At 40.4% G+C, this 15033-nt stretch overlaps 2 protein-coding genes across 3 annotated transcripts in view; one reads left to right on the forward strand and one right to left on the reverse strand.

Annotated features, from left to right (window-relative positions):
- The window catches only part of LOC139759058 (intraflagellar transport protein 27 homolog), a 225593-nt gene that overhangs the window by 176152 nt on the left and 34408 nt on the right, over positions 1-15033 (reverse strand). For both annotated transcript variants that reach the window (XM_071680977.1, XM_071680976.1), the window contains exon 2: positions 5181-5249. In XM_071680977.1, coding sequence (XP_071537078.1) covers positions 5181-5211 — 31 coding nt within the window. In that variant the 5' untranslated portion in view covers positions 5212-5249. The remainder of the gene's footprint in view (positions 1-5180; positions 5250-15033) is intronic.
- Positions 1-15033, forward strand: part of LOC139759057 (uncharacterized) — a 71498-nt gene that overhangs the window by 34466 nt on the left and 21999 nt on the right. The gene's annotated exons all lie outside the window — the stretch shown is intronic.

Genomic DNA, 15033 nt, shown 5'->3' on the forward strand with positions numbered 1-15033 from the left:
GTGGTCACCATTCCTGATGGGAGACGAGAAAGAATCAGAGCAGAGTCACAGAAGATCAGACAAACTTGACTCTTTCTCTCAGAAATATGTCATATAAGGAGAGACTCGTTGAGCTAAAACTATTCCCTTTATGAAAACGAAGATTCCAAGCCTATTCAATGACCAGAGAATTAGTACGACAACATAGGCAAGATTTGACAGCAATAGAGGCCTTTTTTCTGTAGAGTGGTTGAGCATTTAAACCACCTTCCCATGTAGTGGATACAAAAGCGACAAATACCTGCGAATCAAAGCTGGAAAAATACTTTACTGATATCAAAAATACTTCACTGATATCTGTAATCAGGAAGAGAATCCAATTTACCAATAATAGCCTCCCTCTTTTCCAAAATCCAACCGTAGAACATATGTAGTAAAATTTCGTAGGGAACTTCTTTTCTTTTTCCAGTCCAGACTTTCCTATAAAATTTCCATGACGGCACGTTCTTCCCCTTACTATATGACTCTTTTTCTCATTTCCTTCCTACCGGGAGTTAAGCCGGAGGGAGAGGTGGTTGGGGGAGGGATGCGTTCTGTTTTGCAATCACGTTTCTGCCACAATTTTCTGGGTCACTATACCAGATAACCTCGTTATGGACCAGTAGGTCTCCTGTTATCTGTCCTTCCCATCAATAATTGGAGCATCGAATGTGTTTACGCTAGATGGCGCGTTAAGTGACTATCAAAGGTTATTTACTTTGGCTGATCAGAGAGCCAGCTCGCCAGAGACGTACTGAGAGAGACAGTCCTTGTGTATGTCATTACTATTTGTGTGTTGCGCGAAGAGAGTTTTACGCTTGTGTAGCCCCGTCTATTAATCTTCTATGTACCGTGTCTTTACTCCAACACACACACCCACACACACACACACAGATCTCTACCTAACCTTCCTATACCTCACAATCTAAAGTAAAAGAAAAAACGTTATCTATTTTCGCATTCCATTTCTCGACCATCTCCGTAGGGGGGGATGAACACCTGGGTCGAGCGTAGGCCGACTGCCACGCCCTAAGGTATGAGCCCATACAGACCCGTGGTGTTACGGGGTCCGTGACCTTATTTCCAATGGCCTTTGTCCCGACTTGTGATGTGGTAGCAGATTAACGACCGCTGTCCTTGGGTTGGTTTGTGAACTGCTATTAATATGGCGCGGAGGAGAATAGGGAGGGAGGGGGAGATATAAAAATGTAGGTGATCGTGGTGACACTCGCTTGGTTTAAATGTGGAGCGGATCATTCCAAGGGGTGGAAAGTGAAGGCTTTTAATCTCCCTCCATCTTCATTTTGATATGCTAGATTTAAGGGTTACCGTAGCCACAAAAAGGAATGTAGAACTATTAAAATGAAACAGAGTAATATAACCATTACATATTAAGCTATAGTTGATTATGTATTATTTGGGATTACAGATTGTCGTAATATATCATCGTGCATACAATCTGGTGAGATTATTTATAATCGATACTTTAGATCAGGTAATTATGCATATTTGGTGAAGGTGATTTGAAATAATAATATAACATTTGATTCTGGAACTGTTTACCATGGAGGAAGTTAAACCAAGGCGAAATTTATGTTCTATTGTATGTAAATATAAAGTTGATATCAGGCATTGAGTGAGTCGAATATTTTTCATAGGCCACATGTATAGTGGGAGTATGTGTGGTCTTAGGATGATCTTCAACACCTGAAGAAGAGGAAGAAGGAGAAGGTGTTCAAGATTTATCGGTTGGTGGACGTAACGTACATTGACGGTCTTAATGTATCCTGGCAGTTGGTAGGCTTGATAAAGCCCAACCAACCAACCAACCAACAGTTAACCTACCAACCAGTCAGTCATCCTCCCCAACCAGTTAACCAACCAACCAGTCAGTCAGCCTCCCAAACCAATCAACCAACCAACCAGTCAGTCAGCCTCCCAAACCAATCAACCAACCAACCAGTCAGTCAACCTCCCAAACCAATCAACCAACCAACCAGTCAATCAATCAAACGACCAACCACCAGTCAACCAACCTGTCAATCAACCAACCAACCAACTAACCACCAGTTAACCAACCATCCATCTAACCAACCAACCATCCAACCAACCATCCAACCAACCAACCATCCAACCAACCATCCAACCAACCAACCATCCAACCAACTATCCAACCAACCAACCATCCAACCAACCTTGAGTGAGTCAACCAGAAAATGCTCTTGGGGTTTATGATTCTTGATGCTGCCCTAAATACCCATGGCAATTGATAGGTCTACATACTTCCCAAATAACCAGCCAGCCAACGTTAAGGTGTGTACGGCGTGACATACGATACGTCTCCTGGCTTAATGCTCTTCAGATTCTGATAACCGTCAAAACCGTAACATTCCACGTCTATGAGGGTTAACGTAAGATATATATTCTCTCTCACTCACGCTCTTTGACGCGATGCCGAGGACCATGTAGATGAATGGAATGTCTGCCACCAGCTGCAGAATCGGCCAGATCAAAGAGACGTGTGAAGTGCACCAAAAACCTTAATGAACTGACGACGGAGAGACGGGTTCCCTGTGCCTTGAGCCGTACTAGCCTTGACACAGTAGATGTGCAAACGTGTAAAAATAACATGTAAATGGTAGAGGGGGTTGAGGTTGAGGTAGAAAAGAACGAGTAGGAGTGTTTTTCTTGTAAGTGAGCACAAGGCTAGAGAGTTCAGTAGCTGTGTATGCTACTTTTATTGGCTATAAACAGCATATTAGCTTATGCTTACTATGTTGATTTTAGTTAAGACTATTGTTAACAGCGTATAGCCACCAAGTTAAGAGTTTATACCATGTCAAAAAATCGCAGACAAACCCAACATAACGTATGTATATTGTTGAGTTTCATGTAAACTGCCAAAAGGTGAGCCATCTGCACCATTTATTAAGCATACAACGTACAAACATTAACGTAATTAAAAAATCAGCTGAATTAAACGAAAAAAATAAAAGGCTGGAGATTAATCATGTAAAATCTTTAATTTAGACTCTAAACATTGAAAAAATTACACAAGATTTTATCTCAAGGACAATATGCTAATTTTTCGTTTAAAAACAGACAACTCTTGTTCTTGTCTTGTAACCATTGTGTCGCCTCGACATATTGTATTTGACGTGAATTGGACTGTGTCGGCCATGAGTCCACCCACAGAGAGACGGAGCTTGGGGGTCTTAATGTATATTAATAAATCTGTATAGCACTATGGGGCGTTTGGGGTCTTAACGTATATTAGCAAATCTGTATAGCATTTTAATATGTCTTGTAACACGATGGAGGGTTGGAAGGCTTAATGTGTGTTTATATAGTTTTATAACACATTTGGTCTCGCAATGAACCTTTCTCAAAGATGTGCATTTTAAACGGTCATTAGACTTTCCTTGTGACGTTATTACCCGTTTTTCTGAGGTGGGGAAAGTTTCCTTTACTCCACTGATACAAAAGGTCGTCGTTTTAATGCGTTTGATTCGGCAGGAAACGTCCCATTTTCAAGACGCCCGTACATAAAGCCTAGTAGAATTTGTATAGTTACCCCTTCAAGAAGATTTGTTTGACGCGTACGAACAAGATAATGAGTCAAATTTCTTGAATCTTTGGAGCATGACGGTACGACCCTTGGGCACGCCTTTACAACCTTTAAGCACGACGATACGACCGTTGAACACGACGATACGACCCTTGAGCACGCCTTTACAAACTTGAAGCACGACGGTACGACCCTTGAGCACGCCTTTAAAACCTTTAAGCACGACGGTACGACCCTTGAGCACGACGGTTCGACCCTTGAACACCACGGTACGACCCTTGACTACGCCTTTACAACCTTGAAGCACGACGGTACGACCGTTCGTTATATGGCGTGACCTCTGAGCTTACAAATGATGACCTACGGTACCTGGTTGGCTGGGCAGTATTGCCACGTTTCCTTCTGACTCTGTCGATAATTTGCAGGGCGGAAGGAAGCACCGTGAAGTTCCGTTGTTTTTGTATCTTTTATCATTATTATTGGTGACATGGCCATACTTTCCATTTCTACTGAGTACTGTCTCCTGATTGGCTGGACATGTGCAGCAAGGCTGGCTTACTGGGCCTCACTGGTGTAGTGGTTAGCGTTACTGACCGTGAGTCTTGGGTTCGAATCCTTGGCGCGGTATTTGGCCTATACCCAACCCAGGTAGGTCATCCTTCCCTCGGGGGTTGGTCGAGAAATGGGTACTTACCTTAGGCTCGCGTGTGTGTGTGTGTGTGTGTGTGTGTGTGTGTGTGTGTGTGTGTGTGTGTAATTATGCGTTAATACTTTAACGTTGCAAAAACGTCCATTTTACATCTACTTCTGCGGGCTGCTGAGTTAGGTCGCCGAGTTAACGTCAGGATTCTCGTGTCTTACAGATGATAACAATCGTGTAGTCCTTTTTCCTTGACCTGCCACACCTCCCTTCTCTTTACCCACTAGCTTTCTCTATAACCTCCTTGTCTACCCTCTCTTATCCGATTATCCCTTTCGAAATCACCCCCTTTCTCTCTCTGTCCTCCTTATTACCCCCAACCTCCTTTTCATTTCCTTCCTCCTTCCTCACTTTCCTGAGTCGGGGAATTTTCCCTTGTCAGGCACCTTAAATACCTTGCATTCCTCCTCCTACAACACTGTCAAGTCTTCGAACCGGGTCAGTATACGGTCTCTGATGTAAGAAGGTCGCCTCTAACCGAAATGCGTTAGGACGAGGCCTATTACTAAAGTTGTTATGATGCTATCTGTTACTGACTTAGGTTATCGCACATATAAAGCCATCACTTCCGTAGTTACAGAGGGGATCAGACCTTCAAACGATTAGTATCGAACTCTAATGATCCCAGAAGAGTTGCCATATTACGTATTATTTGTCTTGATTCACTGACTATATAGTGGTATTAACCAATGCCTGTTGGCACTAAAGTACAACTGCCTACAGAAAGATACAGATACTTATAAAAAAAACACGAGAAACCCAGAAAACGACATTAACATGAAACCCAGGATCTTGTATACGACGAAATGATAATGGTCTAGAATTATTTGTTTTGTGATTCTCTGACTGTAAATACATGACCCTGGGTTACTATAGTGAGAGAATATTTCTTACCTGAGACGAATGGTGGTGAGCTACGGCTCATACACAGTGAAAGCAGAGACGGCTTGAGTGAAAATTAACCTGGAAAGACAACATACACTAATATTAATAATAATGAACCAGTAGTAATAACAAACACATTCATATACAAAGAACTCGGTTAACCTCAATACCAGATAATAACAATGCAACACAAGCAGCTCAGAGCAATAAAAACATGAACAACTTATCAGTAATGAACGTTAATACAGAACATATATCATAAATGATATATAAAAATATGTGATTATAGAATGTATATAAGTATATGAAAAAAAAACCTATATAAATGCTTTGAATCCCTTGAAACTTTTGTTCATGAGAACATAATAGAGAACGGGTGAGAGAGTAGAAGCGGTAACTTATATAAAGAATAATTAATCCACGACTGTAGTTAACAAGCTGGTCATACCTGGGAAAGAAAGTATTTTATGTATGCCTACAAACCCAAGGTTATGATGTTTTGAAACCTTGACGTTAACATCTGACTGTCAGAAGATAACACCTTGTACACTGAACCAGTTGGTAAGGTTGCAAGAATGTCTCTGTGTCAGCTTTCACACAATCCTCCTGTCCTCCTCCCATATATATATATATATATATATATATATATATATATATATATATATTTCTCTATGCAAGATCTCGTTTCAGTCTGAGTTGTACCACCGTTGGTTTTCAGCACCCACATCAACAAATGACTAGGTATATCAGACTATATACCGTCTCGGGCGAATGTCTCATTTAGAGTACATGAATAGAAAACAACGCTATTACCTACTGACTCACTTCGTACCCTTGATATTCTGTTGATGCAAGGGGCCAACGGCCCTCTTGTTTCCAAGAGAGAGAGAGAGAGAGAGAGAGAGAGAGAGAGAGAGAGAGAGAGAGAGAGAGAGAGAGAGAGAGAGAATCGTATACGTACTTTCACTTTCAGGACCCAAGTATACACTTGACCATACGTAGAGAAAGGAATGTAATGTGTGCCCGTTAGGGGGGTTGCCAAGGGGGGGTTGGGGACACACACCACGTGTGTGGGCTATAGTGACCTACATTACCTACTGCAAGGCCGACAAAATTGGCTCGACAGGTCCACTGGAGGACACTTGAGTTAAGATGCCCATCACTGTGATAACGCCGTGGTCTTCCGCCTCACAGTGTTTGACCATCTGAAGGTCGTAAGGGATTTTTATGGTCAAAATTGAAATTTATGGATAATTCTACAAAAAAAGAGATGGTTCATGATTAAATATATTAATTTATGATTTTAAGTTAAACTAAAAAAAAATTATGAGTGATACAATAGTCTGTATTATGAAGTTGTGAGAGATATTTCGATTTTTTCCGAGCCAGTCAGGTATGGTTCCACCGCAGACCACAACAACTTGTCTCATATTGAAATATGAACACAAAGTAAACAAAATAGTAAACAGGGGGGGACAAGTATGCAAATAGGTCCAGTATTTCTAATGCTGGTTTGGCAAGCCTGAAGTCCTTGCAGAAGACAAGTCCCTAGGATTGCTTTTTTTTTTTTTTTGAGTGATACATTCAAGTTATTCATGTCAATCTCGTTTTCTATTATTGGTGAGACAAATGATACGTGATCAGTGATAGTTCTTATAACATTCAACATACTATATTTGAACGTAATACATCCACGGTATGTGAGAATTTATGATCCAGTCTTCTTGTCCGGTCTTGATCGAGTCACGGCAAAAGTTAAGTGTTTAAGAGAGAGAGAGAGAGAGAGAGAGAGAGAGAGAGAGAGAGAGAGAGAGAGAGAGAGAGAGAGAGAGAGAGAGAGGGAGGGAGGGGGGGGGCGAGGTCCACCTGATCATTTCCCCTGTAAAAAACTGCCTTTTGTATATGTTAATCGACCACACCTTGACTGGCAACACAACATCAGGCTCGAAAACGCAGCGCTACACCAGAAAATGAAATAAGCTAATGAAACCGTTCTAGGCAACGTCATCAGACCAGTGAAAGAAACACAAGGCCAAGCAAAGCAACACCCAGACCAGACACGAAACACCAGGCCAGGCAACACAACACCCAGACCAGACATAGAAACAGCAAGCCAAACAAGGAAACACCAGGCCAGGCAACACAGCACCGGACCAAACCAGGAAATATTATCCTAGGCAACATAACACCAGACAGGTAAACAAAAGGCCAGACGACACAACACTAGACCAGACCAGTAAATACAAGTTCCAAACAAGGAAACATTAAACCAGACAACCCAAAACTAGACTAAACAAGGAAGCACCAGGCCAGGTAACACATCACCAGATCAACCATGGGAACACCTGGCTAGGCAACACAACAGCAGACTAGGCAAAGAAAGACTAGGCCAAACAAAGAAAGACTAGGCCTGGTAACATGACAATAGACTAGAACAACATTGACTAGGCTTGGCAGTACACTGCTGCAACACTACCTCAGGCCGTGACCAATGCAACACTAGGCTAGGAGCAACACCTCTGTGCCATACGAGACGCCAAGCCACATGGCAAAACATCGTGCAGGACAACACAAAACCAGGGCAAGCAATATAACACCAGACCAGGCTTACAGAATACTTGAACACACACACACACACACACACACATCAACAAAAACAAAACAATAGAGGCCTTAAATCTGTCCTGTGGAAGACAGAGGAGTACCGGGTTACTTGCTCACACCCTATATGAATGGAGAGCAACGAGAGGCCATGACATGAATCTAAGCAAGAAACCTGTTAAATATATATATATATATATATATATATATATATATATATATATATATATATATATATATATATATATATATATATATCAAGGACCAGGTTGTTTCAAGTGAAAATAAATAGTTAAATAAACATCAGATAAGAGAAAATATAGAACAAATCTAATGTACCCCAGCCTTCAGCATCATGTTATAGTGAAAACTATACTTGAGAGCGAGAAAGCCTTGCGAACAGGGACGACCTTATTCTTTAACCCTCCGAACATCAGCGTCCTGCAGTATTGTGTTGACGACGCAGCTATTAATAAATAAGGTGGTATTAGTGGTGTTTCAAGTCGTATCTCACCTGCCATGAATGCCTACTGTGCCAATTAAGCTTGCTCAGCGTATGGCTGTCATATTTTCTATGACCACACGACCCCCGTAACGAAGTCAGACGAGATGGAAGTGCAAATTGTTTGTCCCGCTCTTCCCGTCATCAGACCTCCTCCCCCTCCTCCCGAGCGCGTGCCACAAAGCACTTTCCACACAGGAAATGTTGTTGATTTATGAAAAATCTTCTTCCATCGTGATACTGGGGAGATGTCCTGATATATTTTTATTTATCACCATAATAAGGCAATAGACATGCGAGACATTATCGTAATTTTGTATAATATTTTACCGAGCAAGTACAGTTTTGGCAATAGAGTTTGGTATGTGGAGCAATCAGTATCGTTGCCACCTCACCCGGAGCTTATATATATATATATATATATATATATATATATATATATATATATATATATATATATATATATAGATATAGATATAAAGTGGATATAAACGCGTACTTTCATAGAACACATGCCCTCCTGCAACTATATATATAGGTGGGTAGTGGATGAAGGGATAGAGAACATTGGACGGTGAAAGATGGGAAACAAAACCACTTTGATTCATACGATAGGAAAGCTAAGTACACAAAGCTTGAAGCCTGACACGGAAGATGAGGTGAACTGGATGGAACATGGGGGGGGGGGGGGGGGGGAGGTGCTGGGTGGAAAGGACCATCGCGATGGGAGAGAGACAAAAGGTAGATTACGATGAAGACAAGATGTATTTAGGTTGTTGGGTTCAACGCTCAGCAACCTAAAGGGAAGGTCATTAGCTCTGCATAATATATAGCGAGCTCATACAGATTTCTAACGGTGTACTGTACGCATTGCAGTTAGGTCAGACGTATGGTGTATTATTACCCATCATGTCGTTAGTTCACAAGAACTTTAGTCGTAGTATCAGTTTTTATTTTCTAAAGATTTCTATTTTTGTCTAATTATACATAGACAAAGCTTGGGTAAAGAGCAGGTAGAGGGAAGTATAGACATAGCCATCATCATATCCATTCATTCAAGCTCGCTGAACAGTGTTCAGTCTGGTTTCAGCTCCACACACTAAACTGTGGAGGTCCTAACTCGAGAAAGCTCCTCGCGACCTTGTAGCCTAGCTAGCTAGCGGATCCGGTCCGTTCGTACACTCTCCTCGGGGCGTGTAGGGGAATATCTTGTGTACAGTATGAAAACAGTGATGACCTAACTGTGTCTTCCACTCCATTATGACCTCTCCCGTCCACTTCATAGCGTACAGTTGTTATCCATAGATGTCTTGCATTTTAGCTCCCCATGATGACCACATGCCAATCCAGAGAGCCTGCGGCTAAAGCTGTGACTAGCTTTCCTTGGTTGTTGACTGGAGGGACGGGTTCTGAAGAATCTGGGAGTGGGTTGGTGGCTGTTCTAAGTTTTGCAGAGATCAAGAGAAAGTTCGGAAGTTAGAAAACGCTTGGCCTCAGCCGAAATGCTCCAGATGGTTAATCAGTCCAGTTGTTGATCGACTGCTGAAATGATCAGAATTCAAGGATTGGCATCACACATATGAAAAAAGAACTAATATACATAAATACTTCGAATAAAACGATGAGATTGTCATTAGCGATTTGCAAGGTTTTGCTAAGGGTAGCGATTTGCTAAGTTTTTTTTGCTAAGGTTCAGCCTAACACGATTCGACTTCGCTTTCTCTTTCCAATGACGAGATGGTTGGTTGGTTATTTGGGCTTTGGCTGATAAGGTCAATAAGACCGTCAACGTCAGTTCGTAAACACCAACGGGCAATTGCGAAGCCTTGCACTCTCTTAAAGCATATATGGCCCTTTGATGTACGCGATGAGACGGAACGTTGGTTAATAGGGTTTTAAAAGCCTATCGCTTGCCTGCCAGGAGTCGTTAAAAGCTGCCACCGTAAAGATATAACCACAAATGGAACTATCCTTTGGACACGTAATTCAGGTGTAAGAGATGATTCAAGAACACATAAACTCTCACACTATCTATAGGACTAGTTCGTAGCAATCCTCACCAACAGAATATCGACATCTGACGCTTCCATAATCACAGACGGACCTAGTAGTACGTACGTTGCATGACCAAATAGCAATCAATTTCCTTTCCGCCACCACCAAGCACGTACAGAGAGATTTTGTACATATATATATATATATATATATATATATATATATATATATATATATATATATATATATGGCACAGGGGTCCCGGGTTCGATCCTGGCTGTTGGAGGTTTGTATGTTTTATGAAGGTGCGCGTTTCTGTGCACTTTATTCGTATATATATATATATATATATATATATATATATATATATATATATATATATATATATATATATCACCTTGAACTTTTCAGAGCGCTCTGAGCTGAAAGGCTAAACTCTCACTTTCTATGGAGACAATTCTCGAGGGCTTATTGTCTGGAAGTTGCCCATCAGAGCCACTGGCTAGGATCGTAGACCATAACAGTGTCTAGCACCCACAACTTCACTGTAGATAAGGATTACAAAATACTGTAACGTGTATCGCTAACAAAATGCCCATCAATGACAACGCTGTACAAGTGATGATTGATAGAATACGTATAGAATTATTACTAACTAAACATGATACCTATGAAGTTAATAATGTTTACAGAACTTGAGTAGGGTAGTGAGTTCCTCGTGTGTTAGAGTACAAGACTCTCCATCGACCTCCGAAAAAACCCCCACTTATATCCTGTTATCGTTGTGATAACCCAAGATAAAGTTCTGCCGTTATTTTAATTTTCTCCAAGGTTTTACACTATAAATTTAAACGTTCTGTTAACGGATGTTATGCTGGTAATTAAGCGTGAGCTCTGATAACTGTTGAACATTGCATTACAAAAAAAAATAAATTCTTTATCGGACACTTATAAACACGGTAAGATAATTGTTTTTTTCTTAGATACGCTGAATTTTAGCTAGGCAATTGATACGTTAAATCTTATACTTAAAGATGATAAGACTGTAATGTTATGAAAGCATGTCATACAAGGAAAACAGAAGCTAAAACGTAAAACACAATGGGCAGCAGATAAACTTGCCAGGCTCTTCTTACATGCTTATACTTAAAGATGATAAGACTGTAATGTTATGAAAGCATGTCATACAAGGAAAACAGAAGCTAAAACGTAAAACACAATGGGCAGCAGATAAACTTGCCAGGCTCTTCTTACATGCTTTATTGTGTAGTGTAGACATGTATGGGTTGATACAGTAGCCTGCAAGACTCGAACTTCAACACACAACTCATCACCAGATGGTCAGAATATTGTCCTAATTCATGCCTTCACCAAAATGGCTAAAGGGAAGGGGTACGTACCGTGAGTGTATATATATATATATATATATATATATATATATATATATATATATATATATATATATATATATATATACGAAGAAGGTATGAATAGCTAATTGAAGTTTTAAAAAAATATGAGCATTGACGTAGATAATGTGGTGATCGGTAGACCATGTTATGTTCCCTTGGAGTTCATGCGAGGTAGTGCGATCGGTAAGAGTCAAAGGTTATTATTTTATTCATTTTTTTTTTCTGAGGTCTCCACACCTTAGAAAGTCCGGAGGACGTTGAAGAGTGGGGTCATATGGTGGTACAGTAGAGTGTATATATATATATATATATATATATATATATATATATATATATATATATATATATATATATATATATTATATATATTATTGTTTCTTTTATTATACTTATGCGCTGTCTCCCGCGATAGCAAGGTAGTGCAAGGAAGCAGACGAAAGAATGGCCCAACCCACCCACATACACATGTATATATATAAACGTCCACACACGCACAGATACATACCTATACATTTCGAAGTATACATACATATACATACACAGACATATACATATATACACATGTACATATACTTGCTTCCTTCATCCATTTCCGTCGCCACCCCGCTACACATGTGCGCGAGGTACCGCTAGGAAAAGACAACAAAGGCCACATTCGTTCACACTCAGTCTCTAGCTATCATGTATAATGCACCGAAACCACAGCTCCCTTTCCACATCCAGGCCCCACAAAACTTTCCATGGTTTAACCCCAGACGCTTCACATGCCCTGGTTCAATCCATTGACAGCACGTCGATCCCAGTATACCACTTCAGTCAATGCAATCTCAGCATGATACATTTGAACAGACAGTGATGTTTCCTCTTCTCCTGCATTCTTCATATGTCTTCCCATCACCGTATTTATTCCGGTTTAACTTGATTTTCATCGAGAAAAAACATTAAAGTACAAAGCGTCATATTTTCGAAGCTTCATTGATGCAAAACATCAGACACGCTAAAGCTACCTGATTTAAAAAAATGGTTGCTTAGATTTTGGTCGTTATGTACCATTTTTGTGTATTGTTTCTCGGAATAAGGATGTATCGGATCCGTATGTTTCGGAATAAGGATGTATCGGATCCGTATGTTTCGGAATAAGGATGTATCGGACCCGTATGTTTCAGAATAAGGATATATCGGATCCGTATGTTTCAGAATAAGGATATATCGGATCCGTATGTTTCAGAATAAGGATATATCGGATCCGTATGTTTCAGAATAAGGATATATCGGATCCGTATGTTTCGGAATAAGGATGTATCGGATCCGTATGTTTCGGAATAAGGATGTATCGGACCCGTATGTTTCGGAATAAGGATGTATCGGATCCGTATGTTTCGGAATAAGGATGTATCGGATCCGTGAGGTTTCGTAATAAAGTGGTGAACCCGTTTTCGTCTCGATCTGAAATCGTCCGGTTGCCCTAATGAAATGACGTGTAAACACGACAGTCTGCCCATTTTGGCCCGTTAACATAATCCGACATAAATTCTTATTTTTCCATCATTCACATCTCCCAATCATCCTTAATGTTTTTGATATTTACTTTATATATATTTTTTAAGGTCATCCATTACTGAGTTTACAGGAAAAGAGGCCTAACGGTCGACCAAGCATTGGGTGGAAAGAGGGTGAAAGTAGCAGGATAAAGAAAACGGGGAAAGAGACTCGAAAACATGGTTGGCAGTGGAGAGCAAGGGTGAGTGAGTAAGAAGTGAGGTATCAGGAAACAGGCATTTCCGAGAAACCTCTGTGGTGTGGAGGTTAAGAGTTCCTGAACGTGACGTACTCACGGGCCGCCCAAGGTAGAGGGCATAGGTTCGAATTTTGATGGCGGTAGTCGGTTCACGGTCAACTGCACTCAGCTGTTCATCCATCCTATATATATATATATATATATATATATATATATATATATATTGCGCTCTGAGATGGCCTTGATTAGGGATTCAGTTGCCCGGGCCTTGGCAACTAACATAGAGATATAAGAACAGACAAATAGTAAGAGAAAGGAATGGTGAATGTGAGAGGCAGGAGAAACAGTATCTTCAATATAGAGGAATATATGCAGAACGAACTATATTTATGATAAGAAGTACTTAATATATCGAACTGAAGAAGCTCACTACTCTGTTTTCCATACAGCGTAAGAGACACTAGGAACTACCTCGTTTTCTGTTACGAAACATACGTTGTGAAGCGGAGACTTAAGGAAAAAAAAAATGATTAGGCTTATTCAGTGATTGCTTCGCTTGGGAAACATGTAAACGACATTCATATCACCTGAGGCTTCTCAACAACTGTTGATTGTGGTTGTATCCATATTAGTCACACACACACACACACACACACACACACACACACACACACACACAAACACAAAAAAGATTAGATATGAAACTCTGCACCCACCAACCAACCCCCCCACCCAGAATTAAAATGATCCCTATGCTAACTATAAGGAAGCTTTGATATCCTATGAATAAGGAACAAGGTATAGGGCACGTGATGTGGGGAGGCAGCCAAGGTTGAAGTCTGCGGGGTTAACCTTTCCAGAGTATGCTCTACCAGTTTTTGCTTCGGGTTTCATCAGTCTCGCAAGAGATTTTTTGGTCGGTCGAGCCCGCCTGGTGTTCGATGACGACTCTGATCTCGTAGCGCCTAACGCTAAGACGAATGGGGGAGGGAGGGACTGTCGTAATTTCCTGCATGCTTTGCAAGAGGCATTTTCTTGATGAACAGTTTTTACGGGTCTTACATGCCATGCCATCAGGTGTAAGGCCATGGATCTGTCAGATGTTTACTGAAGACAAGGATTCAGGAATTCGTCAGTCTTTATGTAATGTCTTTTTTTTTCTTTCTACGATATTTGTAAACTGTATATGATGAGAGGTAATTCAATAAATACCCTGACATCTCAAAACGTCATAATTACTGATGATATATATATATATATATATATATATATATATATATATATATATATATATATATATATATATATTTGGAAAGGATCACAATTTTGCGCGTGATTAAGATATTCCTATGAGTCCACGGGGAAAATGAAACACGAAAAGTTCCCAAGTGCACTTTCGTGTAATAGTCACATCATCAGGGGAGACACAAGAGAGAAATATAACAGTCAGTTGATATACATCGAAGAGACGAAGCTAGGACGCCATTTCTATCATTTGTTCTAAGCTAACAGCAGTGATGATTAAGTTGATACATAATGATATAGTGTTATATATGTAATAGGGTGGTCATGCTACTCCAAATATTCTCAAGCTTATACAATAACCCCACGCCC

Source organism: Panulirus ornatus, chromosome 32 (genome assembly GCF_036320965.1).
Source record: "Panulirus ornatus isolate Po-2019 chromosome 32, ASM3632096v1, whole genome shotgun sequence".
Classification (NCBI taxonomy): Eukaryota; Metazoa; Arthropoda; class Malacostraca; order Decapoda; family Palinuridae; genus Panulirus; species Panulirus ornatus.